General features: G+C 40.5%; 1 protein-coding gene across 1 annotated transcript in view; it reads right to left on the reverse strand.

The window, feature by feature from the left end:
• Positions 1 to 26,573, reverse strand: part of rc3h2 (ring finger and CCCH-type domains 2) — a 29,487-nt gene extending 2,914 nt beyond the window's left edge. Inside the window, exons 1-13 of the mRNA XM_008324423.3 lie at positions 24,459 to 26,573; positions 11,732 to 12,039; positions 11,521 to 11,638; positions 10,106 to 10,339; positions 9,049 to 9,224; positions 6,918 to 7,118; positions 6,700 to 6,832; positions 6,268 to 6,386; positions 5,385 to 5,497; positions 3,965 to 4,276; positions 3,011 to 3,213; positions 2,607 to 2,917; positions 1,986 to 2,132 (exon numbers count right to left, since the gene is read on the reverse strand). Of these exons, the coding sequence (XP_008322645.1) occupies positions 1,986 to 2,132; positions 2,607 to 2,917; positions 3,011 to 3,213; positions 3,965 to 4,276; positions 5,385 to 5,497; positions 6,268 to 6,386; positions 6,700 to 6,832; positions 6,918 to 7,118; positions 9,049 to 9,224; positions 10,106 to 10,339; positions 11,521 to 11,638; positions 11,732 to 11,962 (2,298 nt within the window). The 5' untranslated portion in view covers positions 11,963 to 12,039; positions 24,459 to 26,573. The remainder of the gene's footprint in view (positions 1 to 1,985; positions 2,133 to 2,606; positions 2,918 to 3,010; positions 3,214 to 3,964; positions 4,277 to 5,384; positions 5,498 to 6,267; positions 6,387 to 6,699; positions 6,833 to 6,917; positions 7,119 to 9,048; positions 9,225 to 10,105; positions 10,340 to 11,520; positions 11,639 to 11,731; positions 12,040 to 24,458) is intronic.
• Between the last annotated feature and the right edge of the window lie 589 nt (positions 26,574 to 27,162).

A 27,162-nucleotide genomic window follows, 5' to 3' on the forward strand; every position in this document is an offset into this window, starting at 1 on the left:
CAGTTGTCTCCCTGTCATGTTGAAGCGTCAGTTGGTTATACAGGAGCTGTTAAAACTCTGTTTCTGTTCTGTTGTGGTCGGAGTGGCTGATAATAAAGACCCCAACTTCACTGTTTCTGTTTACCTCTGCTGTGGACAAGACCAAAGTGAAGGGAGTTAGCCCTGGAGCTAATGTTAGCTTCAGACCAGGAGCAGATCACTAAGTCTCCCCTGTGCATTCCAACTACGGTCGGGGCTCTGAAGCAGGAAAGAGCTTAACCGTCTAACCAGCCATGTTACAGGCACTGTTTAATAAAAAGAAAAAAGAAAAAAATATTTCTGCGTAAATATCCAAACAACATGTGGCCTATATATGTACAATTATTTTTTTCTTTTTAAATTTAGTGGGTGCAGCCTATATTCAGGTGCGCTCAATAGTCCAGAAATTACGGTAACTAAAATAAATGACACTAATCCCACATAGCTCCAGTAATAGATGATGTTAGGTCATTGTCCAAGGTTTGGTCGTGGTAGCAGCAGCCTGGACAGAGAACCTTTCTCTGGATGTCCTACCAGTGGGATGTACCTGGATCACCTCATCAGAGGATCGTCCTCTATTTGTTAGAACCTCATTTACGGATGTACCTGGATCACCTCATCAGAGGCTAGAACCTCATTTAGAGTTTTCCTGTTACTGTTTAAGTTTAAGGCAATAAATCATTAGACCAAAGCAGAGGATTAGAACATACATTGCAGTGTTTATGCTGATTTCTCCTCCTAATGTAATCTGTTCCTACCAGGTTGGGAACGACTGACAGATGGGGAAAGGTGTGTAGATCAGCAGCACATTGACATGCAACTTGATTTGTCTTCCAAACTAAAGGTTGAGTTGCTCACCAACTCTGCCTGGCCGTCTCCATATCTGCTAATCTATTCTATTCTATTTTAGTTTCTTCTTTTGTTCTCTATTCTTTTCCATTCCTTTCCTATGGCACCGTATTCTCGGCGTCAGCTGCTCTGCAGGGCTACATCAGACAGCTAATGTGCTGTAAGTGTTGTGGTGCTGCTACTGTACACACTACGGTGATGTAAGCAGTGAGTGGGGGAGGCAGAGACATATCTGGCTGAGGAGTGGGTGGACTTCAGAGGAGGCTGAAGCTCCACACAGACTACAGCTCTGAGGCTGGCAGGCAGCAGAGGCAGAGGTGAGATGATATGTGGGTGGGTGTAGAGGAGACAAAGTGAGGAGAAGGAAATGTGTGTGTGAAGGAACACAGCAGCTGTCAGTGGCACAGATGGATTTATGGGATGTTATCCTATAGATTATACTGGGATAGGAAACAGACGCAATATAACCAAATACATTTTTGTTTATGTAGCCCTGATTAGCCTAAATGTTTCTTTTATCAGTTAGTTGACATCAATAACTAGTCTCTCTGGTAGAACTGTGGTGGGTTGAGCAATATCCATGACAACCCAGTTCTGATTGGACCTTACATTTAGTCACTGTGCAATAGCCTATTGGAAGTGGTTCCCAAAGAGGAGGGCGAGTCTCCATTGGGGGACACAGAGTCTTTTCATGGGGTTTGCAGCAGGTCAACTTAATACAATATTAATTTTTTTACGCCACAGTGGGGAAAAAAACATTTTCTTTTTGGCAAGAAATCTAGTGTTTTTGAGAAATTCAATGGAGTTTTGAAGCCATTGCTGTGAATGTGTCCATAAGAACCACTGGTCTTAAGGTGTGTCATTCAACTGTTTTATCCGCAAAATGCCAAAAAAATGTGATTAAACCCGAAGTGGCTGACTTCCTGTTTAGATCAGTGGGTGGCCATAAGTGACATCTTTGGACATCTATTCCTGTGACATCCTTTGATTATTCTGTTGACAATGTTGAACATTAATAAACGTCACAAAGTGAAAGAGACTGAATCATAAAAACATGAGCTGAACTATTTTTGTTTAAAGTCCTAGCCACAGAGTGAAGCAGATATGTTCCCACATACCCTGTGCAGCCCTGCACGATGCTCTGCTCCAGAGCAGTAGTTACTGTCCAGGGAGTTGAACCTCTCCCTGAGAGGAGGCTGGTAGACGGACGAATGCAGCACTTCTGGAGGCAGTGAGTTACTCCTGGCATCCTCTCTGTGGTACAGCTGTGGAGGTAAATGGTCATTGTCAGCGGTGAGGTCGGAAAATTCCTCCTCGACAAAGAAAATATTCGTTTTAGTCTTCATTATCTACTTCCACAGACACTCACTATATTCCCAGGTCATCTCCACAGCATCAAATATACACCGGCTTAAAAAAAAAACATCGACTGTAGAGCATGCAAAGAAAAATGAATAAATGATACAATAAGATCCCTTTCATATTTGTCTGTCATGTAGGTTTACAAATTTCAGAGATCTGACTTCAAGCTCAGAAATGTGAAATCGTTACTTTGTAATATTGAGTCAAAATCCTTTTTTTTAATAATTCAGATCCTTTGAAATGAACATTTTAAATGAAAAACACACATGCAGACATAAACAATAACAATGTCATTTTGTTTTCTTCTTGGAAATGCAGTACTCTTTTTAGACTTTTTTCAAACACACTATTCAAACATATGAAAATAAAAGTTTCACCTGAGGCCTCCAGACTCTCCTGCTGTCATACAGTGGGGCATAGACTCCATGCCCCGGGGTCAGGTGGCCAAACTGAGGCTGTCCTGGGTGAGGATGAAAGGCCGGACCCATCCGCTCTCTGGGTGGGTGAGGAGAGTACGCAGAGGGAGAAGAGGAAGGTGGGTGTGATGTTTGAGGGTCACTGGGGTAGGAAGTTGACTGAGGGCCAACAGAAGGTGGCAAAGAGGATTCTGGGACGTTGGCGGATCTGAGGAAGCGAGCCATGCAGGGTTTGTGAGAAGGATGGAGAGTGGATGGATAGTAGGAACCTGCTGGAGAGGAAAAGAAAAAACAAAAAAAAACGTGGTTTTATATTTCCAGCCGAACCATGTTTAAATTGATTTTTCCCTGAAACCATGACTCACAGTTTGGCTGGTAATGTGCCGGGTCATAAGCAGAGTGAGACTCCTGATAGTACAGCTCTGACGCCGGTGTTGGATGTGGAGGACGCAGCATGAACTGCCCATGTTTAGGTAGAGGAGCAGCTCCATCACTGTGTCCAACTGTGGTCAAAGGAGAAGAGGCTGAGAGGCTGCTGACAGTGGTCCTGGGAGGAGAGATGGACTTCCTGATCCACAGAAAGACCACAGACACAAAGAAAGGACATAAGGAAAGGAAGGACAAATGCACTATTCCATACTTGTGATACAGAGAAAAGGGATTTTTTCGAAGCATTCCTGAACATAGCTGCTTATTTTTGAAAACTTACATCATATATACTCTGTGTTAAGCAAAGTTACATCAACTGTGTGCCGTTCACTGAGAAACCGCCTAAGTTGATCTTTGGTATTTTTCTAAGGATGCGCTCACACTAGTGCCGTTGTACCGTTATTGCCCCTTAATGTCCAGATTCTAGGGCTAGTGTGAGTACAATGGTGTCGTAACAGGCACAGAGTGACAGCCTGCTACTGCTTTAACCACGTAAAACCAACGTACATGTCAGAGGCAACTGGGCTTCAGCTCTCAACTGGCCTTAGTGTGAGCGCAAAACAACCGATACCAAGTTTTGCTTCTGACTGCTTGGGGTTCATTTTAAATCTTCTCTTTTTCCTCAGTCTTTAAAGTTACGACACAGTTCCCAGTTCTGGATGCACTGACGCAATTTACAGCACAATAACTGGCACTTCAATTAACAACTGTGACGACACAGGATTGACTGGAGTTCTAGTCTTATCTTTTCCTGAGTCGTCTTTGGCAGACTTCTGACTGTGAACAGCATCTTAACCAGCTAACTTACTTGAGAAGCAATGGACATACTGTATAGGACATAGGGAAAAAGTAATATAAGGCATGCTGAAATGTTGAAAAAAAAATCATACTTTTCTGTTGATACCAACGAGAGCCTGTGGGGGGCAGGAAGCCCGTTTGACCCGTTGGATCCGTTGGGCAAAGCTCTGTTCATTTCCTCCATTATATCAGCTCCTCTGGAGATCAGCTGAGGGTGAGTCAGGCCAGGAGCTCCTTCTGTCAGAGTCACCGTACCCTCCTCCGTGCCTTTGAGCCCCTGGCCCGCTCCTGCACACACATCTGTGTGAACGCTGCCCTCCGTGGTGAACGTCTTGCCCATAACCCCCGACGCTAACGGGAAGGTACGACCCACGCTGCTGCTTTTCTTGTTTCTCAATCTGAATCTGCAGAGACGAGGAGTAATAATGAGAACTGATTAGTGTTTACATGTGAAGCCGCGGTGCTGTAAATGTAGCATCACACAGGAACGCCTGTTGTTACACATAAAATGAACTTATAAAATTTAATTAAAAGGAACAGATGGACGAGGACAGGCTTTACTGTCATACATAATGCACTGCATGTATGAAACACCTTTATGGTCTACGATTTAGTACAGTTGTTTAAATGTCAATACATATAAGCCACTGTGACCATATATTTAAAAAAAAAAAATATATATATTTATGCACTCTTTTAGTTTACTTGAACATTAGTGAAACTTGCTTTTGTAGCTAAATGGTTGACTTGTCACTCACAGGGCTCTTTGAGAGCACATTATTAAAATTTAAAAGCCATCCAGATGTCAGAACGCAAACATTATAAAATAAAATTTCAAACTTTTTCACAGATTACTGAAGATATAGTAGAAAAGCATCAATATTTAGCAAAGAGTTAGTGGGAAAACAGAAAAATAGCCAATAGTTATTTAAGCGTTGTACGTCAGCTATCAGAGGTGGGGTAACATGTATGTAAATAATGTTTACTAAAAACATGCTGAAATTTGAGCCAAAAAAAAGCTTAATGTTAACCAATAGAGCTGAACTGTTTAAAACAAATATCCACCCAAGAAAAAGCTACAATTTAGCAGGGTAAGCATAAACATAAGATTTAATACAAGTTAAAAATTGAAAGCAAAAAAGTTGTAAGACAGCTAAAAGTCTGGTGAGGCATAATTCATTCAGGAAAAAATAATTGAGAAAGAGGAAAAAGTTAAAACAATGGAGAAAACAGCAATGAACTGTTAGCGCAATGTTAGCCAAAACGTAGCACAAATTTAAAGTATTTACTTTAATTAAAAAAAATATAGATATAGATTAAAGATATAGCTTAAAGTGAACACCACACTACAGCATAGAGCAGATAGCTAACAGCTACCCAGAAAAGCCTAAAAATAACAATTAACCAACTTAATAAATAACAAAAATAGCAAGCTAGCCAAAATGGGCTAACAATACTACACCTAAAAACTCATTTAGAAAATTAGTTCAGACTCCCAAAACTGAAACTCACTTCTCCAGCTCGTCCTGTGTGTGAGCGAACGTACAGTTGTTTCCTCGGGGGCAGCCTCCCTGTTGACGGAGGTCTCTGCACATACTGGTCTTATACTTACTGTTAGCCTGAGGCTGTGATAAAACACAACACAAACATTTACAGTAACAATGAACTCTTAAGGTCACATTTTACTGCACGTTAAATTGATAAACACTGTCAATGAACACACAGTTGGCCGTGCTAGTTCTTACAAAGCTAACAATGTAAAGGTCATGCCGTTATGTGAATGAGCCTTTGGTTATTCAAGCACTAAGTGAACTGGATCCATGGTGATTCTATTGTCTGTTAGCAGACCAGTTATACCAGGTGAAGTGTTTGAAGATCATTACAATAAATGCCATGAATTAAATGCTACATTTAGGCCTGATATTTTAGATGAATATATTCTCATATATTTCGTCAGTCATTTGATGCTTAACTATCTCTGGGCTAATATAATTTTTGTCCAGGATAATATTTAGCTATTTTGTGACCACTTCTGAGAGTTAACTATTTTGAAGCTAACATTAAGTACGTTTTCCAGTATTTTTAGCCATCTTTTAAAACTTTGGCTGGTTTCCAATATATTATAAACTATTTTTTTTACTATTTTTTACATCCAGTTGCCTCACAGAACTCTTCAACCATAACTATGTTTTTGCTAACTTTGCTGCTAACAATCATTATTCAAGTTTAGCTATAACTTGAAAATCACCTTTAATCACATTTAGACAGCACACAACTGTTTGACTTATTTGCCATATTTAACGCTGAATATCCAAATATATTTAAATATCTTTTCCTTAAACTAATATATTAAATATCAAAATGTATGGCTGCTACAGCTAACATGTCAGTGTACCTGTGGACTGTCGTGGCTCTTCTTGCTGAAGTTCTGTATGAACTCCACGAGTCCATGCACCACCAGTTTGACAGCTAGCATCACACTTTCCAGCTCCTCCCATGACGGAGCTGGAGCATCTGCAACAAAAACAAAAAAAAAGGTTAAACTCAGTCAAATTACAATAATCCATGTTTTTCCATTTGTTTTCAAATAAAGAAATACAAGTATATTAGATATGTAGTATTATTATTTATTCATATCTAATTAAATAATAATAATTTTACAAAAAATATGAACATGAAGTATTTTATTTTCAAATAACAGGCCGTATGTTTGACATTACATTGTCTAATGTAAGGCATATTTGCAGAAAAGGAAAACGTTTTTTTTTTCGTTAACTAGACCTATTTATATTGGTTCAGATGGATGTTTTTGACCGTGGCGAGGTACCTGGATTGTGGTCAATGTTGGCGAGCAGCTCCAGGTGTGGTCTGAGGCTGGTGAGGTTGGCCGGGTCGCCTGTCCTCTGCAGAACGATGGTCAGCTCCTGAACGCTCTTGGCAAAAGACTCCGGAGACTGCAACTGGAGAAGAGGACAAACGAGGAGAGTCAGACCTCATTCTGCATTTTCTCCCATGATCCCTTTCTCTGGTGACCTCGTCTGGTACCTTGTCAATGATGGACTGCATATGGGATTTATGGACCAGGTCTCCATACAGCAGAGAGGACCACTGCTCAGGTGAGATCCTCAGACCTGCCTCCATGGCGATGTGGACGATCTGAGCGTGGTGTTCCCTCCCGAGAGCCTCGTAGGTGCGGAACTCTTCCTTCAGCTGCATCAGGGAGGAGTCTTCATCACGTTTGGTCACCTGAGAGAGAGAGAAAGGCTGGTCAAAAAGTTCTAAGACACATGTAATATCTTTATCAAGTGTTGAACTGTGTTTTGTTTTTATTTATTTTATTTCATCAGGTTTTTCAATCTTCAAAAATATAAGAGCAAACGTCACCTTTTTACCATACATAACTAGGAAGCTGATAAAACTACTGGAGCTTCATAACTGGTTTTGATTTAGCTTCATCTGGTTTTGGTTAGAAACACACTTAAAAATAATGTACTAAAACTTTTTTATATTTTGTTGCAACAATACACTGAGGAAAAAGTGTTTTGACATATTTCAGCATGTTGTTATTTCACAATTAATCATGATTAATTATGCCTAACCCACCCGCTATTCAGTGATTAAAAATAGATAAAAATATAAAATGTTTGAAGAACCTGGTATCCTTAATGGCGCCTATTGTGGCAGCCTGTGGGTTGCAAAGACTCACACTGTGAATTTCCCCATTGTAGGACTTCAATTTCAATTCAATTCAATAATCATCATGTGTTTGTATTAAAATAGTTCAAATATTACTGAGTGAGTTTGCTCCACCTGTGTTACGCCCACAAAGAATTTAACAGAGGTCACATGTCCCTCCACGTGAACTGTCCCTTTAAGAATGGCGGCTGTGATTTGTCAAACGTGACTTCTGCTACCTTTGAGAAGTGAATGTGGTGTGTCTGTGCTGTCTTCAGACCAACAAACCCATGTTCAGATCAGATAAAGGGAATTTCCCCTCTTTCAGAATCTGCCCTATGAGTACTCATCACAAGACACCAACACACACACACACACACACACACACTCACACTGAGCAACAGAAGCGTACGCAAAGAAATTACGCTCTAATCTTTAAGAAAACTACCCCCCACCGCACCCCTGTCTGCGTCTGCCTTTAAGACTGGGACAACACGGGCAAATATAGACCTCTGTTACATCAGCGGCAGATAGCTGACATTTCTGCCCTGCCAACGATGTCAGTCTTCAAATGACAAGCACAGAAATACACACTCGTGTCCCCAGATGCTCAGATCCTCATTACAGGTGTGACACTTGTGCACTTTTGAAAACCCTTTTTGTTTCATAAAAGTTCACACTGACACTGTGCATGTGCACGGCCGCTGTTCTCTCGTGCCCTACCTTGAAGCAGGAGGCCCTGTAGAGCAGCTGCACCACGTGACCTATGCTGGTTTTGGAGGCCTGTGGGAACCGGGCCTCGAGCTTCTGGACCACAAACAAAACCAGGACTTTTCGGGACAGAGCCGAGCCGTCCTCCAGAGCCAGCAGCACTAGCTTCAGTGCGTCTTCTTGCATAGCTTCAGAGAGACAAGGTGCAGGGACAGGACCGATAAGGGACAGGGAAGAAGAAGTAAACAAAATATTCAGCTAAAACACTAACAGGAAATGTTGTAAGCAGTACATGCAGCAGGTGTCCTCAGACGTTACATAAACTCATTGTTTTATCATGATGAGAAAGTTTCTCAGTCAGAATCTGCCCTATGAGTAATCATCACAAGACACCAACACACACACACACACACACACACACTCACACTGAGCAACAGAAGCGTACACACACACACACACACTGAGCAACAGAAGCGAACGCAAAGAAATTACGCTCTAATCTTTAAGAAAACTACCCCCCACCGCACCCCCGTCTGCGTCTGCCTTTAAGACTGGGACAACACGGGCAAATATAGACCTCTGTTACATCAGCGGCAGATAGCTGACATTTCTGCCCTGCCAACGATGTCAGTCTTCAAATGACAAGCACAGAAATACACACTCGTGTCCCCAGATGCTCAGATCCTCATTACAGGTGTGACACTTGTGCACTTTTGAAAACCCTTTTTGTTTCATAAAAGTTCACACTGACACTGTGCATGTGCACGGCCGCTGTTCTCTCGTGCCCTACCTTGAAGCAGGAGGCCCTGTAGAGCAGCTGCACCACGTGACCTATGCTGGTTTTGGAGGCCTGTGGGAACCGGGCCTCGAGCTTCTGGACCACAAACAAAACCAGGACTTTTCGGGACAGAGCCGAGCCGTCCTCCAGAGCCAGCAGCACTAGCTTCAGTGCGTCTTCTTGCATAGCTTCAGAGAGACAAGGTGCAGGGACAGGACCGATAAGGGACAGGGAAGAAGAAGTAAACAAAATATTCAGCTAAAACACTAACAGGAAATGTTGTAAGCAGTACATGCAGCAGGTGTCCTCAGACGTTACATAAACTCATTGTTTTATCATGATGAGAAAGTTTCTCAGTCAGAATCTGCCCTATGAGTAATCATCACTGGACACCAGTCTGATGCATCAGCCTCAACCTGCAATGTGTTCTATTAACGTGGTTCAGATTTACAGTTTTAGTAATCCAGTGGAACATTTTATGGGTTTTTGAAGCATTAAACAGTACCAGCCTCAGGTAAAAGTTTGGATATCAGTACGAATGGAAACACACAATCACAATCAACAACTAGTTATATATAATATGTGCAGCTTTGGAAAACCACTCACTCTCCCATACCAAAGTCCATAGAGAAAAGCAGTTGTTTTATGCCACAGCACACAGTTCCTGTTGAACGCTCTCTTATTTCATAAAGCAAGTAAAATAATAACTTTTACATTTAAAAAAACTCAATCTAATCTGCTTTTATTTCAACTCATGAGCACCGACATAAAAACATGCCAGCAGCAGACAGACAACACCTGGGATTAGTCCTATTAAATAGTTGGTTTTGTCTGTGGACCTTGGTATGAGTAAACTAATAACTTTCATTTCCTGTTTCCAGAGATAAAATAAAGTACGGAGATAACAGCCCATGTTTAGTCTCTGACTCTGATTGTGTCAAAACCTCATAGAATCACAACATGGTGAGAATGTCTACCAAACTCTACAACAGGTTACACTGAAAGTCAATAATGGACTAGAGGATATATCATACTGTAGTGTACTGTACCAATTGTCCCGGCCACTCACCCGGTCCCAGGAACTGACATCCTCGTGCCCTGACTGCAGCCCACAGGTTGGCAGACAGCTGCTGTGGGTTCTGATGCTGCAGGATGAGCTCGGTGACGGTTCTCTCCCCCAGAGATCTGCCCGCTCTCACCGCCCGCACACGGCCCTCCTCCTCCACCAGCTGACAGTTCACCAGGGTCACCAGCTTCCTCTGCATGGGTCGACTGAGGACGCTGGGACTGAGGGCCGCTACACCTGCAGCAGGTCGCAGGGACCTTTGTCATGGACAGTGCACCTTGGGAGATTTAGTTCTGTGTCTTTTACAATCATTTCTTAGCTCCAGCTTGTGTGGGAACGACGATTATCAAACAACCGACACACCACCACATACACTGCAGGTCCAACAAAATTGCTAATCTTATTGAACAAAAGGACATTTTTGCAAAACAATTATACATAACATCAAAAATGGTTTTTTTTTGCACACTTGACCAGAAGTACTGGTTCTCAGTTATTTTCTGTCATGCCCAGCCATAGGGACAGAAATGTTTTCACGCCCCTCCCCTCAACCCACACCCCCATGAATTAAAATACTACTGACATGTATATTTTTATCTGTACAAACCACTGTATGAGTTGCTGCCCCCTAGTGACTGGAGGCTTGTTATCATTCAAGCATTACAGCAGTGGTACACTTATGTCCAGCGTGCCATATTCCACTGGAAGAACCTCATGCCCCCCCTGGCACCTCACCTTGCCCCCCAGGGGTGCCCGCCCCACTATTTGAGAAGTACTGACCTGAAGCATGCATGTCCATTAGAGGGGGCCTGCCCTGCATTTTGGGAACCACTGCCTTAACTTGTAAGCATTCCAAAGGTTAAGAAAGTGTTAAATGTAATAGGTAGACCAAAAAAATAAGGAAAAACTATAAAGATACTAAAGGATGCTGGGTGAAATGTGATAAAAGAAATAACACCTTTGGCCACAACTGAGAGGGAGTCTAATTGTGGCGTCGGGAGTTTGCAACTATCTTTTTTTGTAGCTATCCATTTCTTTGTTCAACAAATTACATATTAAGATGTAATTAAAAATCCCATGTTTTTATGTCCTGCGGTCTTAAAAGGTTCCAATACATTACAGTGATGGTCTACTGAAATTTACTACCATTACTGGACATTGGCGGGCTTGGATTTGTAAAGATCAAAATAATACTAGGAAATTAATAAATTGTTTCCTTTGAAAGAGATGAGCCTAAAATCTTGACTTGACACATTTCCTGAAACAATGTTAAGTAGTTGTTTCATTAACACTCAGGGAGCTGCTGCACAGCAGACCAGAAGGACCTGTATTTCACACACAACTTGTTTCAAATTCTTCATTCTGACATGCATGACTACACACACTCGGCCATGTTCACGCACACACATACACACTACCTTTTGCTCCACTGATGGGTTTAAGGTAGAGAGCCAGCTCTTCGACACACACCCTGCAGACCTCATAGTGCTCCACCTCTCCTGCACCACTCAGGCTCACTGGCTGCACATTTGGGACCTGGAATTCACAAACCAAGGTTTGTGGAGCCACATCAAAAAAAAAAAAAAAACTGCTGTCCTTTACTTTCATTATTAGACCTCCTCCGCTCACCTGAGCTCCAACCAGCTGCAGCAGGGCGCAGTTGACTGGCAGCAGGTCGATGTCGGTGCTGATGGGCGTCTGGTCGAAGGGGCAGGCCTTGCGGTGCAGTTTGAGGAGGCAGGTGTTACACACCGTGTGGGAGCAGCCCAGACTGATGGGCTGGTGGCTGCTGCTGTCAAACTCATTGTAGCAGATGGGACAGGACAGGAACTCTGTCCACTGGGCGGCCTGCACTGGCATCCTGTCACCACGGCACCGAGCTCAGGGAAGAAGCATGTCAACGACCTGACACGACAGCTCCCACTCAACCACTGCCACTGTAAAAGACAGGAAATCGACACGTACGGGTGTTAATACGATATCTGAACTATGTCAGAGGCTTTTGTCACCACCTCCAGTATGAAATTATAGGATCATCATAACTGCTCAGATCAGTGGTTGTCAAACCTTTTACACCATGCAACACCTCTGAAAATGTCTGACTCTCCAAGCACCACAAGCATGACCAACATTAAAATAAAGCTGCACGAGTCTAACTGTTCAGCGAAACAAAGTAGAGCCACACTCTGCAGGGGTGTCAAACTCAAATCCACAGTTGGACGAAGACATGGGCCAAACTCAAAAAATTGACTGCAATTGTGCATGTTTTCCCTCGTCTCCAGATATATAACAACAAAAGCTTCACATTATAAACATATAAGAAATTCAATTTGAAATAAAAGACACATCAGTGGTATTTATTTCTTATTATGTCTCTTTATCTGTAGCCTTTCAGGTTCCTTTTTAATGTACATATTTTTTCAGGCCAACACCAAAACAACCAACCAAAAATGTATGCAATATGATATAGGGCATAATACTACAAATTCCACCAGTATGTAGCGGCTTTATACTGGCAGTCCAGCTCTGATACACATGGATATGATCTTGTGGGCCAAATATAATTACACCATGGGCCAGATTTGGCCTGCGGGCCTCCGTTTGACACCTGTGATGTAGGTAGTGAAAATAGACACTGTAAGACACCACTGAGAGACCACTTCAGCTGCGCTCACCAACTGACGCTAATCATCTCTCAGTGTATACAAGCCGCTGTCACACACTTCTCTTTGTCAGACCGCATCATCTGCTCCTTCTTGTTGGAAGCTCCCGCTCTTGTCAAGTTTGACACAACCTCCAACTGCCTACGACTTATCTCTAGGGGAGATCCACACCAGGCCTCGCCTATTCCTTGTCATGTACGTGAGCCGCCCCCACTGGTTCAGTGATGATCAGGGTTATAGTAAAAACCCTTCTTTATGTCTCTCAATAACCCTTAAAATGATCGCTGGCCTTGTTATTCAGTATTATGTTGCAATTCAGTATAATTTACGACCTTCAAAGTTGACTGACCAGTTGTTTTAGCTGTATCTGGCAAAAAACTGTTCTGTCAAAGGGGTTTCATTGCACAGTTTGAGCTCCATTATGTATAATAAGCATTTAGCTGAGCACACAGACTTCGGTGTCTCTCACAAGGGAAAGCCAAAGCTGTAAATCTATTTAGTCTAATCTATGAAGTCATAAACGTGCTCCCTTCCTCCCTCCTCTCGCGCTGATTTCTTCCTTACAGAGAGCGTGAGGAGGCTTAACATCCAGTGTGGTCTGGGTGTAGACCAAAACACTGAAATATGTCAGTTCTGTTATGTTTAACAGACGGAGCAACCTGATGCAGACCAGTTAGCTGTGCGTTTTTAGGTTGTTCAGCTGTGATATGCAAACTGTTGCTTGCAATCTTTTCATTCATTCAAATGTTTTTTGTAAAATGCTGCCACACTGTCGATGTCTTTGACATGGTAGAGGAGGAATGATGGCAAATGAAATGCTCAGAGTTAAATAAATATTCACCAAACCACTGGACCGTGACCTTCTGGTATCATCTTGGAGTCACAAATTTCTGCTGACCACAGAGACATTTGGTGTTTGTGCAGTCACGTGACCGCAGCCCCCAGTTAAGATGGACCAGCTCAGATAATTTTACACGCTGTGTTTTATTTGAATTCGATTTATGTTCATTAAAGTGAAAATATAAAGTTGTCTGTGTGGTGTTTTAATCACAATATCAAAAAGAAAAATAATTATGTGAAATATATTACTACTAAACTACTAAATTATTACTAGACATTTCAGGTTACCCCATTAAATTCCAGGCGACCCCGAGGTTGGTAAAACATTGCCTTTCATTTTATGAGCCAATGCATGTGTGTCAAACTCAAGGCCTGGGGGCCAAATACGGCCCACCAAGCCATTTTGTGTGGACCAGGGGTTGAGGACCCCTGATCTATACAGTCTTCCAGTTACAACTGGCCCTTCAAGGAGAACTGTACTGCTGATTGGCCACCAATTTGTACTATATATTATATGCAAGAATCAAATCAGTAAACTGTGTGGAAAATGGAATCATAATGGAATCGTTAATGCACTAACTAGTTTGAACTGTATTTTTCTGCATTTGTCTTTGCCCCAACAAACAAACTATTACATGTAGTGGAGGACAAAACTAAAAAGAAATAAACAATTAATTGAGATTTAAATTCAAAAAACCGTAATAGTTGGACAGATTTAATCCACTTCAAAGAAGCCCAACTGCCGTCGGACTACAAACACCTGTTGCTTTCTTTTTTTTCATCCAGTCTCACATCTGTTCAAACTACTCAACACCACCAACAGCTGCAGCAGGAACACAACAGGTGCCACTAAAGCAGACAGGATCTCATTACAACAGGAGCACAGAGACACAGAGAAAAATACACATGAAAAACAAACAACAACAACAACAATACCAGCTGTGTGTTCATTTATCTCTGAACTGCGAGGAAATATTAAAGGAGGAGCAACACCAGCCATCGCAGCAGTTTTACGCACCTTCCAAACCTGCGGCGCATGACGCTCCCTTTGGTTACTCGGACCCAAGATCATAACTGCTGTCAATACACACCTGAACACCACCATCGACTAACTGAGGCCACAGAAGAGTGGCAGAGTGGAGCAAAGACTCCACCAGGGGGACGATGCAGAGCCCAGACTGGAGAACGTGTTCTACAGTTTCTCTGAGCACTCGTGGATTCTGGGGGCAACTGTTGTCAGTCACTCACTGACTGGAGTCACGTTGACAGACACCTGTTACTGCTCTCAGCAACTGCTACACCGCGTGTCACTGAATCCATAAGGCTCTGGGTGATGGTGTCACACTTCAGTAGCCAACCCCACCTCCACCTCCACCCACTCCTCGTCTGTGAACACTAATAAGTTGCTAAAATCACGCTGGGAGAGAAGAGCTCATACTGTCAGACTGAATGAAACCTGACCTCCATTGGTTCCAGAATTGTCTAAGGCAGGGGTGTCAAACTCATTTCCACCAGGGGGCCACATCAGCAATACAATTCCCCTTAAAGGGCCAGTTGTAAATGGAAGACTGTATCGATCATGTATAGCATATATAGAGTTTAGTGAATGCTTTTTAAGCTCCCGTGGGCCACACAAAACAGCCTGGCGGGCCACATTTGGCCCCCGGGCCTTGAGTTTGACACATATGGTCTAAGGGATTTATGTGTCACATGGTTGTGGAAAGTATTTAAGTTGATTAAGGTGAGAAGAAATAGAGAAAATGGAAATTGGTTTATAATTTCTTTAGAAATATGTTCATTAGAAATGCACAAAATTTAACTTTTTAAAATTTAATTTCAGTGCATTTTCCCTGTTCTCAAACCAGCTTGTAGCCACTTTCTGTCTAATTCTAGCTTTTCTTTGGGCTAACATTGAGCTAGTGCTGTAACCACTGTATTTACATGAAAGTGAAACTCCTTGTCATTGTGACACAGCACACCACTGCAACAACCAAATGTGACAGAGCACCTCAGTGGTAACTTGGTGGACTCGAACCTAGGTCCACTTCCTTAACCACTAAGCCAAAACTATCAACTATTAGTTTTATTATAATTTTTATTGGCTAGCATTTACATACCAAACTTGGTCAGCTATTTCAAACAGTAAATTGAAACAAGGCCATTTTCAGCTAACATTTTGCTCTTTTGGCCACAATAAATTCATTTTACGCCTTAAAATATATTTTCCCTATTTTTAAGAATTTTTTGCTATCCTTTTCATTTTGTTTACGCCTAATCTGTATTTTTTATTTTATTTCACATTTGTTTTCAAAGTGTCAAGATGTGTCCTAAAATTTGAATTTGTTTTGAATTGTTTTTTTTCCTCCGTCAATTTATGTAGAGTATTGTTTTGCACAAATCATTTTTCTAAAAGCAAACTTCCGTCTTGAGGGTGGGCAACGAGAAGACAGGTTCTGAACTCCTCGAAATCCCTACAAGTCGTCCGACTGCCCTACAAAAGACAATTGAAAATTAAATGTGTCACACTAACCTCATTAAAATACTCACGCACACACATATTCATACAGAAGGAGCCCCCAGTGTCAGGTCACAACTAATTCTATTCTTGTGACAGATAAAGAGAGATGGTGGGTGTGGTAAAAGAAAATGATAACAGACATTCACACCTTCATCAACTGCCTTCTAATTTAAAAAAAAAATCTAAAAAATGTTTACAAAGTGGTCTCTACAAACAAATGGCTGTTTTATGGTGATATAAACCAGTTACATTCATATGTTTACTGTTTTTAAATTATTTCTTGGTTCAGTTTTGTAAAATTATTATTACAGGGGTTCCTTGGTTAGTGTTAAATTTCGTGGATGAATGAGTGGATGAAACACATCATCACACGAATACACCGAAGATGACTTGTTTACAGTTACAGGTTATACGCCATGCATTGGATTGTGCCACATTGACTAACTTTTGTTTTTTTGTTTTGTTATTTTGCCTTTCATTGTGACTCCCAAGTTTAAGTCAGACTCTTCTGATGTCCTAGATTACGAAGCTAACACTGTGTTAGCACGGGTGAGTGACATAGGTACTTTTGTCGTAGGAACGGAAAGTCGAGGACCCCAAGTAATTTAGAAATCAAGAAGACTACTGGAGGAAATAGATAATTAATGAGGCTACTTGGAAAAATGGGAATATGTTTTAGAGCTGTAATCTTTTCAATCTGTGATTATGTATTTCTTCTGAACCGTGCTGTCATCATAAAGCACAATACACCGAACACAATTTGTTTACCACTGTATGCCATGCGATGGATTGTGCTACATTGGCTTTATTCCGACTTTTTGCTCTTCATTATGGCTCCCAGGCGTAAGTCAAACATTTTTTTATGTTCCAGATTATGATGTCACCACTGTGTTAGCGTAGCTGAGTGACATAGGTACATACTATTTGTACAATATACAATTTCCCACTTTCGTCGAAAATCAAGTTACACCTTTGGAACAGAACTCCAAGTGGAGGTGCCCGTGGAGTTAGTTTCCCCGTTCACTTATCTTGCGCAGAGCTCTGTTTGATAGTCTAGCTCCATCACTATTTGCAGTAAATCACAGATATGTGTTTACGCTGACAGCACAGCACTGCTAAAGACAAATATTGTTTCAGGTTCATTGCCCACAGAATGTAAACTGTAAACCTGTTGGAGGTTTTTCTAGAACTCCACAGTGTTTTGCTGTGCTGGCCTGTTAAGTCACCCACTCAGAGAAGTGGAGGATGAGAAGTACATTGTGTCTTTCACAGCCAACAGTTGGCTGGTTGTCATTTGGCTCAGGACAGTCCGTCCTCACTTGGCCCCCGTCCATTTAGGGGGAGGACATCTGGAGTTTCTCTGGTAATGTTGGCAACAGTTGTTTCAGACAGAAAAGGTAAAAAAGAAACATCATTAACATTCCACATGGAATCGTTCTGATGACACTTGGAAGAACGAGAAAGTGCATTTCCATGCACGCTGAGGTTTAGCTGCGGCTTCACAGCAGGCTTAACAAGACTACTGCCCCTGTGCCAGTGTGCAAGCTCATTAGCACAGAAGAAGAAGAAGAAGAGGAGGAAGAAAAAGAAGGATAAGGAAGAAGAAATGAAATGAACAGCTAGCATGTTAGCTGTTAGCATGGTAGAGATGGACTTAAACCTAAAAACTCTTTTGTGTTTCAAATGTTTTAAGACAGATATCACACTGTTTTATATTATTACCGCCCTACTACAAGGCATAGCTTAACACAATTTGAGCTCGTAGTATGCTAAAGTGTTTACATGCTAACATGCTACGTCGCAGCTGTGATTTCTGGGATGATGTTTTGAAGTTAATTAACTGTCACTAATGCTTTTTGGTAAATAATAGTAAAGCTGACTTTGTCTATATCTGTATATATTTTTTTTTTTACGGATTTGTCCACCTGTTACTTAGCTTAGCTGTGTTACATTACAGTACAGAAACATATTACAGTACGAAAAATTAGGTAACATTTGTAAAAGAAATAACAGAAAAGTAAAAATGGACAAATTCAGTTTATTTATCTTTTTGCATGCTTTTTAATATATTACATAATTTATGCCAACTTGGCTTTGGAGTTTAGCCAAATGCTAACTATGTTCAGTCTAATTAAATTCTTTAACTGAGCAAATCGTTGTGAAAGTTGTTTTTTTTCCCATAGACTTATCTTCTATTCTATAACTTGCCGTAATGAAACTGGAATGGAAATACTGCAGCAGGAAAATCTCACACTAAAAATTGCAATTTTATGTCACATTATTCAGTAATCAGCATTAATCCTGTTAGTCTAGGATAATACCGTGTAACAACAGGGAACTGGATGGTGGTACAAAGAGGAGCAGCCTGTGGCAGTTTGTCAATGAGAGGCTTATCAAGGTGGACACACCCACCAGATGTGAAGGCTTACGATATAAGCTGATGCGAAAGCTAATGGCATTACATGTACAGTATTATCGGTGTATGCTGTGGTCTCCTAACGCCGGATACACATTACATTATCTCTGCATCTTCAACAGCACGAGTTCCTCATTGAGACACAGAGTGATGTTAAACTGTGAAACAATAACACAGGTGTCTGTAGAGAATCACTTCACTGTTGTGATTTGTGTTTGTACAGTCTGCACAAACACAAATCAGAGAGAGGACAACTAAATACACAAGTAACTACACCAGCTAAATACACAAGTAACTACACCAGCTAAATACACAAGTAACTACACCACTAAATACACAAGTCAGCTAAATACACAAGTAACTACACCAGCTAAATACACAAGTAACTACACCAGCTAAATACACAAGTAACTACACCAGCTAAATACACAAGTAACTACACCAGCTAAATATACAAGTAAATACACCAGCTAAATACACAAAATAGACAAGTAAATACAGATACAAATAAGATTAGCCAAACATTAGGGTGAGAGCACACTGTAAAAGCCACATCAAAGTAAATGTTACCCCAATGTTATACGTGCATTTTCTTGCTCTTTTATATACTTTAATACTCTTGTAGGTGCAATTGTAATACCATCAGTTTTCCACTGGGGATGCATGAAGTCTTTCGAAAGAAGCAGGACAACTACAGTCGAACACTGCCTATGAGGTACTGCCTATGAGGTACTCTAGTTGTACAGTTGTATACCTAATCTATCCTACAGTAACCCTCACCCTAACCTTAATACTAACCCTTCAACCCCAACCCTAACATTTTGATCCTGACCTCATTGACTGTTAGGTGTAGTTGAGAGAAAACAAGTTGGAAAATGTACTTTTGTCTCAGGTAGAGTGTTTTGGAGGTAAATAAAGAAGAAGTCAGATTTAACTAATGTTCATCAAATAGAATACAGTGGTTCAGTCAAAAAAAAAACAACTAATGTTCATCAAATAGAATACAGTGAAAAAAACCAAATCTCCATTTCAAGGCCAGGCTTTCAAGGTTTACTCGGATACAGCCGTGTGACTTGTCCTTCTCACAGAGACAGAGAGCACAACACCATCTAATTAAATGTAAAATTTCCCAAAGACGACTGTGTTTGGTGGGTCAGGAGTGAGTATGCTGGGGTTAAAATAAGACTGCAGGAAATGAATGTGAGTCAACTCAATATCCTCTCAAGTCATTGAAACATGCACAAGGGCCTTTCAGATGGTTCGGCAGCACAACACAGTGAACAGACAACTCGGTTGTTGTCTACTTCTACAGACAGACAGTGTCACGACTGTACTTTCTACCCACTGGAGAAAATATGCAACCACTCGTGCAGACATCCACTTACTGTTTACTGGGGATGTAATGCTGCACTGGTTAAACATCGATACAAATGTCGGACAATTCACACTGGTTGGAAAAAAAAAATAAAAAGAGCTTCAATGTGTAAGCAGTAGACTGCATTATCTCAAAAAGTCAGTGATGGTACGTGCCCAAAAATATGGTTGTGACCTCTTTTAAACCAAGGTCTCACTTCCCCACGTAGTGACATACAGTGACATTCAGGTGTTTAAACAGAACAGAGAAATTCTTCCACAGACACAAACAGTATTTTAAAGTGTTTCTGAAAAGTAAAGAAGTTCCAGTTAATATTTTTTATATTTTTGTGTGTTTTTTTATATATTGACAGTTCACGAAGTAAATAAGACCATAACTTTTAATTCAGGATTAATAACAATTTGCAGTGTTTCTGTAAAGAAATTTGAATGTTGTGTATAAAGATAACAATTTCACTTTATGAAGTATATTTTGTCATAATTTGGTCTGGAGCTTATTTTGTTTCAAATAAATCGTGATAATATCGTATTGTGAAGAAAAAAATTGTGAATCTTATCGTGACTTGAGTTGGAGCTTATTTTGTTTCAAATAAATCGCGATAATATCGTATTGTGAATCTTATCGTGACTTGAGCGTATTGTTACATCCTTACTGTTTACCCTACAAACTTTGCTGGTGACTTTTGAAATTCAAAGTCAAACTATATGATTACAGACGTTAATAACATGAGCTTCAGCCACAAAATGCTAAAGAATTATTAGTTGGTAGGGCAGTGGTACGCCATGTATTTAAGTATTTAGGCATTTTTTACTTTTTTTTTGGTCATCTATCCTCATCCTTTCAATTTTCTGAGGCCTCTCTAGCGCCTCCTGGCAGCCCCCACTTCGAAAACTACTGTCCTAGATATCTCATGTTGCCATAAAAACGCCTTTACTGAAGCATTCTTTGGTCATCCAATCAAATCACTCAAAACACAGATGTAGTTGTATGTCTGCTGAAAGGCCTCGATGTCAACAACTCAAAATGTGATTGGTTAAACAAACAATCAACAACCGAGATCCAAATTAATCTTGTCAAAGTTATGCCTGACAGAAAAGAACACTTTTTTTAACAAGCTACTAGTTAACTGAACTAGCATCTTGTAAATACAGTACAGCAATTGTATAATCTTGTCAAGAAAAATAGTTTTATGTGTGTTTACGTCTCCATACAAGAAGAGTTGAGAAGAATTACATTGAAATATTTGTCCTGTTACTTGTAGTGCAGCCTTTTTACAGTATAGCATGAGTAATAAGAAGATGAAATAAATCCACCAGAGTAACATAAGTGTCGTCATATTTCAACACCCAGCGTGACTTCAGTCTGGGAATCTACACATCAAGCTACAGAACAGCCGAGGATAAGATCAATGCCAAATGCAATACATTAGTACTTCTACGTCTAAATATATCCATGAAATAAGTCATGACGGCAACAAAGTGAACGAAAATTCAATCAGACTCTTCCATTTGCCCATAGACTCACAGCTTCCTGTTCAGCCAGGGATAGGAAGCAGCATGTTAGAGTGCAAAAATGAAAATAAAGTAAATTAGCACACGGCAACTGAACCATGAAGAGAAAGTTAAACTGTGACACAAGTGCTGACAACGTTAACCTAACACCTGCACCTGAGAGACACTTTAACATCAGCTCACAGTCTTCAGATACAGGCTCAAACATGATCTAACTTACCTCTTGTTGCATAAAACATGCTCTTCCAAAAGTGTTTGTGTATTGTATTTCAAAGAGAATAATTAAAATTGTTGTAGGATCACAAAAAAGACAAAAAAAAAATGTAGATCTTTAAAAGCAGTTAAATTTAAGCCAGTCCCCCCCCCCCCCCCCAGAAAATACAATTGGACAAGCAGCTAAAAGTCAACCTAAAGTAAGCTAAAGGTAACCGTGAGGGACCATCCTAACTGAAACACTGAAAGCAATAAAATGACCAAAATAATAACTGAACACTGTGTTGAGATAAAGTTAAACAACGCTGAGAAAATGTTATCACTTTGGGCAAAAAAGACAGATGGGAAAAATTGCCAGCATAGAATTAGCTGAGAGTCAGAAAAACTAACAAAGTGCTGAAAATGTATTTACTGAAATTGTATTTCCAAAAATATCCAAAGTAAGCGCAGAATCTACTCAAAAACAGACGGAGGTTTAGCCAAAGAAAAAGATAACAATTAATATCTGTCAAGGATTTGCTCATAGAGAAAGTACGCAGAAAGGAACCAAAATACATTAGCCGAATGTACAGCATGACTCAATGAGAAGATTGATGAAAAAACAAAAGTTTACCAAGACTTTGTTAAAAGCCTTACATTTGGCAAAGACAAGATTTCAGACAACATTTACCCAACAACATATCCAAAAAGAGCCCAATTACAAAATAATGGAATGAATTACAGCAAGGTTTGGGCCACGTTTATCCCCAAGTTAGCCTAGCAATTATTGCTACATTGGAAATATGGTATGAAATTGTTTTAAATATGTTTTCAAAAAAACAAATACCACATGTTACATGAAGCCACCAAAAGGTCCACTTACAGTGTATTGTACTTTACTGTACTATACTGTATTATATTATATAATACTGTGCTATACTGTGCTAAGCTACGCTGTTCCACAGATGACAAAAGTACTGCCAAAATTAGCCAAATAAATGTGATTACTCGCCTTAAAATAACAAGAAAAAAAAAACATGTAAGTAGTACATGTAATGAAGTACTTACTGTATAGTTGAATATCATGTTCATAATAACAATAATTATAACAACAATACCAAGGGTTTTTTTTTTTAAACCGTGCCTCTAAAAATACACAGGGTTCTTCAACTTCATTACTCATTTCAGAAATACTACCGTTGTTTTGTGAGTACAGAGGAACTGTGTAGGTCTGTGTGATTATCTTTTATTTATTACGCCTGTCACCGCAGAGTGAGTGTGGGGGAGTATGTATCTGCATGGTGGAGCCGTAAAAACATGCAGCTCACAGTGTAGAGTAGAAAGCCAACAAAGCTCCACTTCACTCTGTACTGTATGTCATATACAGTATGTAGATGCATGTCACTAACTGAGGGAACCATCAGGTTGTCGCAGCCTGGGATAATGTCACAATATCAGGTTGCTGCTAGTTGCACATCTAGCAGGTTATAGAGTAACCCCCACCATGACGGACCAGTGCATGTGGTTAAACTTTACGGTGACAGCCCAGCAACGTGGGAGCTGAAACCACCCTGCTGTGGATGAGTAGTCACTTAGAGGAAGCATGAGCCGAGATAAGTAATAAAGGGCTATATGAAAATACAGTAACAGGTTAAAAAAGAACGAAGAAAGAAGAAGAAATGTAATTTTTAAAAAAAATCAGCATTTAGAACTGGAATTGCTAAATAATATTGAAAAATATTTTAAATTAAACACATGAGAATTTTGTGCAAATTTTCGATATTTTACATTTAAAATGTTTTATTTCTTCAAGCTAGTTTTGGCCTTACACTTGGAAATTGTTTGGAAATGTGTGTTTTTAGGTCCTTATAGCTATTTTGCTATGCTTTTGCCAAACAATTTAAACATATTTTTTGGTACCTACTATTAGCTCTATGTGTTAACTCTTAGCTATTTCAATACAAAAATAGATACCTTTACCAGGGGCTTTTCAGACAAATATCCAAGTTGCATATTATATAGTTTGTGACTGATCCTCAAATTTTTATATTTTTTTGGTTACCTATAAAAATATATGTATATATTTCATGTTTACAGTAGCCTGTGCTAACAGCCATTTACTTACTGACTTACATTGTGCAATTCCAAGGCTCACTCTGTGTATGTTCTAAGCATCTCACAATTTATTTAATAACTTATAGGTACCTTTAGCAACTCCTGGGCTAAGGTCTGTGCTTTTAGCAATGAATTTGCTTGAGAACCACTGAACATGAAGTGAAGAATGGAGTGAATCATGACCATGCCGGCTAGTGTAGCAAGACTGACAGTGTTGTTAAACTTTCTAACTTTTGACTCTGAGAAAGTCCTGATTTGTGGTGCTTTTTGTTGTAACACTATTTCTCCAAATGAGATGAAATAAACATATTTTGTTAAAATGCATCTGTATGCATTTTCACATGGATAAATATTCCCACATTAACAAACTGCAAAACAGTAATTATTAGTTACATTAAAAGTTTGAGGGGGGAAAAAGTCATGTTCAATATGTAAATTTGACATTTTGCAGTAGTAGAAGCGTTCTAAATATTTCTATATCAAAATGCTCTGGTTTGCACTTGGAGCTGAGGCCCGACCTGTGCTTTCTTCACTGTCCGTTATGAGCACCAGTTGCAGCAATGAGTGACTGCAGCCAAACAAACGCATGAATAATTACACATTTTTCTCAAGGCAGTAGTTTCAACGTAAAAGTTATTCTGTGGGCAGAAAATCCAAACAGACGGTCATTTCACTGGAACTGACCACAACAAGAGATGAGAATTAAAGTAGCAGTTAGTCACTTACCTCACACACTCCACCACAGCTCCACAATAAACACTTTCATCACAACATGTCCACGGGGAGCATCAAACACAAGTAACAATTATGGCAAATCTTCATCAGATGCAGAACCAGGGCAGCGGTGAGTCCACGGAGGTCCCTGCTGATGCTGGAGCATTTCAGCGCATCAGGTCCACGGCTGTGGATGAGCACTGTTTGGTCCTCGGGTACGTGACGGACGCACAAGCTCAGGTACAGGAGAGCGACACACACCCTCGGTTTGACAAACCAGAGGAGCTGCTCACAGGGCAATGTTGGTATCACTCCGCCGCTGCTGAAGGGGCTGCTACTCCTGCTGCTGCTGCTGGTGGTGGTGGTGGTGGTGGTGATGGAGCCTGAAGAGCGGCTGTTGCTGCTGCACAGGCGCAGAGCTGCAGCTGCCTGTGCACCGTGAGGCATGTATTAGTGCACGCTCCCGACAGCCCGTGCGCTGTTTACAGTCACTCCGACGCTGGTCACTGTGAGAGAGCGTCTGTGCTTAACTGTAGGAGCTGGCACTATTTTTATGTCATGAGCACGGATTTGAAAAAACAGAAAGATGTAAAGGGGCAAAGCCGGAACAAGCCGCTTTTTTAGGCGTGGGCTGTTTGATTTTAAAGGAACAGGCGGTTAGAGCAGCAGTGAGAGGGTGGCACGCGAACACCAACACACAAACACAGAGAGACTATTTCCTCAAACATTTTCATAGGTGTAGTTTCAGCAAAACGTACAGATTCTGCTTCCTTTATCGATCTTTACATCACCAATTAAATCAACTTGCGAGAATATTTTGGATTGTCAATGTTGGAAAACACAGATCATGCATCTCCCTCTACTTCCCCGCAGGGGGTGCTGAAGATGCATATTAAAGGTTAAGTGAGAACCCCCATTCATTCATTTTCCATTTGCTTAATTCTTTCCAGATAGACAAGAACCAAGCCCACTGGGCGTACCCATTGGTACAGAGCTGTGTACTGTAAGTATTGCATTTGTTTGATCATTTTACCCCGTGTACGATTTACCATCAGTAAATCCAAAACTCCTACAATAATTTGACCCCGTCATCAGGCGACTTACTAAATTTACCAGCACAACAGGAAACAGATCCTACTCACCCAACTCTATAATGTAATGCTGACTTATGAGCCAGCATTGTATCATGGCAGAACAGGCCTAGCCGACTTTATTTGTTGAGGTACTACACTACTGAGGACATGCTGGTCTGTGGAGCTGTACACACCCAACAACACTGTGCAGATTTCTTTTCCCCTCAAAAGTACAATAAACGTGTCTGACACGGACTCTCCTTCCATTCCGTAAACAACTTTTGTTGTTTAAAATATATTTTAATAAATCAAAATACATAAATAAACAATATAATATTTTCTTCCTTTTATTGTTGCGTGAACAGTTTGAAGCTCAGCTGTTTACTCTGGACATTTCAAACATTCTGTCTTTATCATTTTTTCTTTATATTTTTTTATTCCAGATTTTTTTTTTCTTTTGACTTTGATGTTCTTAATGGCGGTTTCCATGGAACACTTGCATGCTTTTGATTTGACTGGATCTTTGTTTTTCTTCTTTTTATTGTTATATCATTTCCAACCTCTCCTACAGTTCCCTTTGATATCAGGAAGATGACCCGACACCACCTATTCTATTCTCCCACCCCCTTTTTTTTCCCTTTGTGTTCCCACATGCAAACTTTTTTTTTTTTTTATCCACGTGCACGGTCAGTTACGGTAACTCCTGCCTGTGGCGTTCTCCACTGCTTGTGTACAATCCACACAATGAAAGACATTTCTGGGTCACATTTTAAGAAGAGAAGACATGTGAAGAAAGAGCATAAAGTGAAGGAAACATGAAAAACCCCTCAGCCGTGTGCGACGTGCAGCCAACTCACTAAGTGCTCAGCCAGCTGCACAGAGATTTCACTGAGGTCAAGCAGTGAATGACCAGGGAGTCATTGTACTACGGTGGGTATGATTGGACAGAAAGAGGCGAGAGGAAGTAAAACAAATACACAGTTTGTTTCATTTTTAACATCTGTTGTATTACTTCTTTTCCTTGCAGACTTCATTGTTTTATCAAAGAGTCAACCAGATTATTGTTGCACAATAAAAAAACAAACAAAAAAAACAAAAACAAAACAACAACCTTGACCATATGTAGCGGTAAAAGTATATATTTTGATGAAAGGGCATAACTCAGTCACAGCGTGGTGAATTATGCAAATATGTATTACCAATCTAGGTAATAAGAATATTAGTACTATATTACTTACTAAAATAACACATTTCGGCTATCAACTGCTGTCAAATTGAAAAAAGAAATGCACGTTGTTTCAAATTCAGTACATTTTCCTTAAGAAATACAGTCACAGTGGGTAGTGGTTTAAGGAAGTGAACCTGGGTCCGGAAGGTTTCATGTTCGAGTCCCCCAGCTTAAGGTTACCACTGAGGTGCTCTGATCATGGCACCATGGCACCGTCCCCACACACTACTTCCCGGGCTCTTAAAGCTGCCCACTGTTCACTTTGGTGATGAGTTAAAAGCAGAGGTTACATTTGGTTGTGTGCAGTGGTGTGCTGTGTCACTGACTTTCCTTTCCTTTCCTTTTCTCAAACGGCATGTGTACCGTCAATGGTCCTTGGGTTCCCTCTAGTGGTATGCGGGGAAATCAGATTTAT

This window comes from Cynoglossus semilaevis, chromosome 14 (assembly GCF_000523025.1).
Source record: "Cynoglossus semilaevis isolate Cse_v1.0 chromosome 14, Cse_v1.0, whole genome shotgun sequence".
Lineage (NCBI taxonomy): Eukaryota > Metazoa > Chordata > Actinopteri > Pleuronectiformes > Cynoglossidae > Cynoglossus > Cynoglossus semilaevis.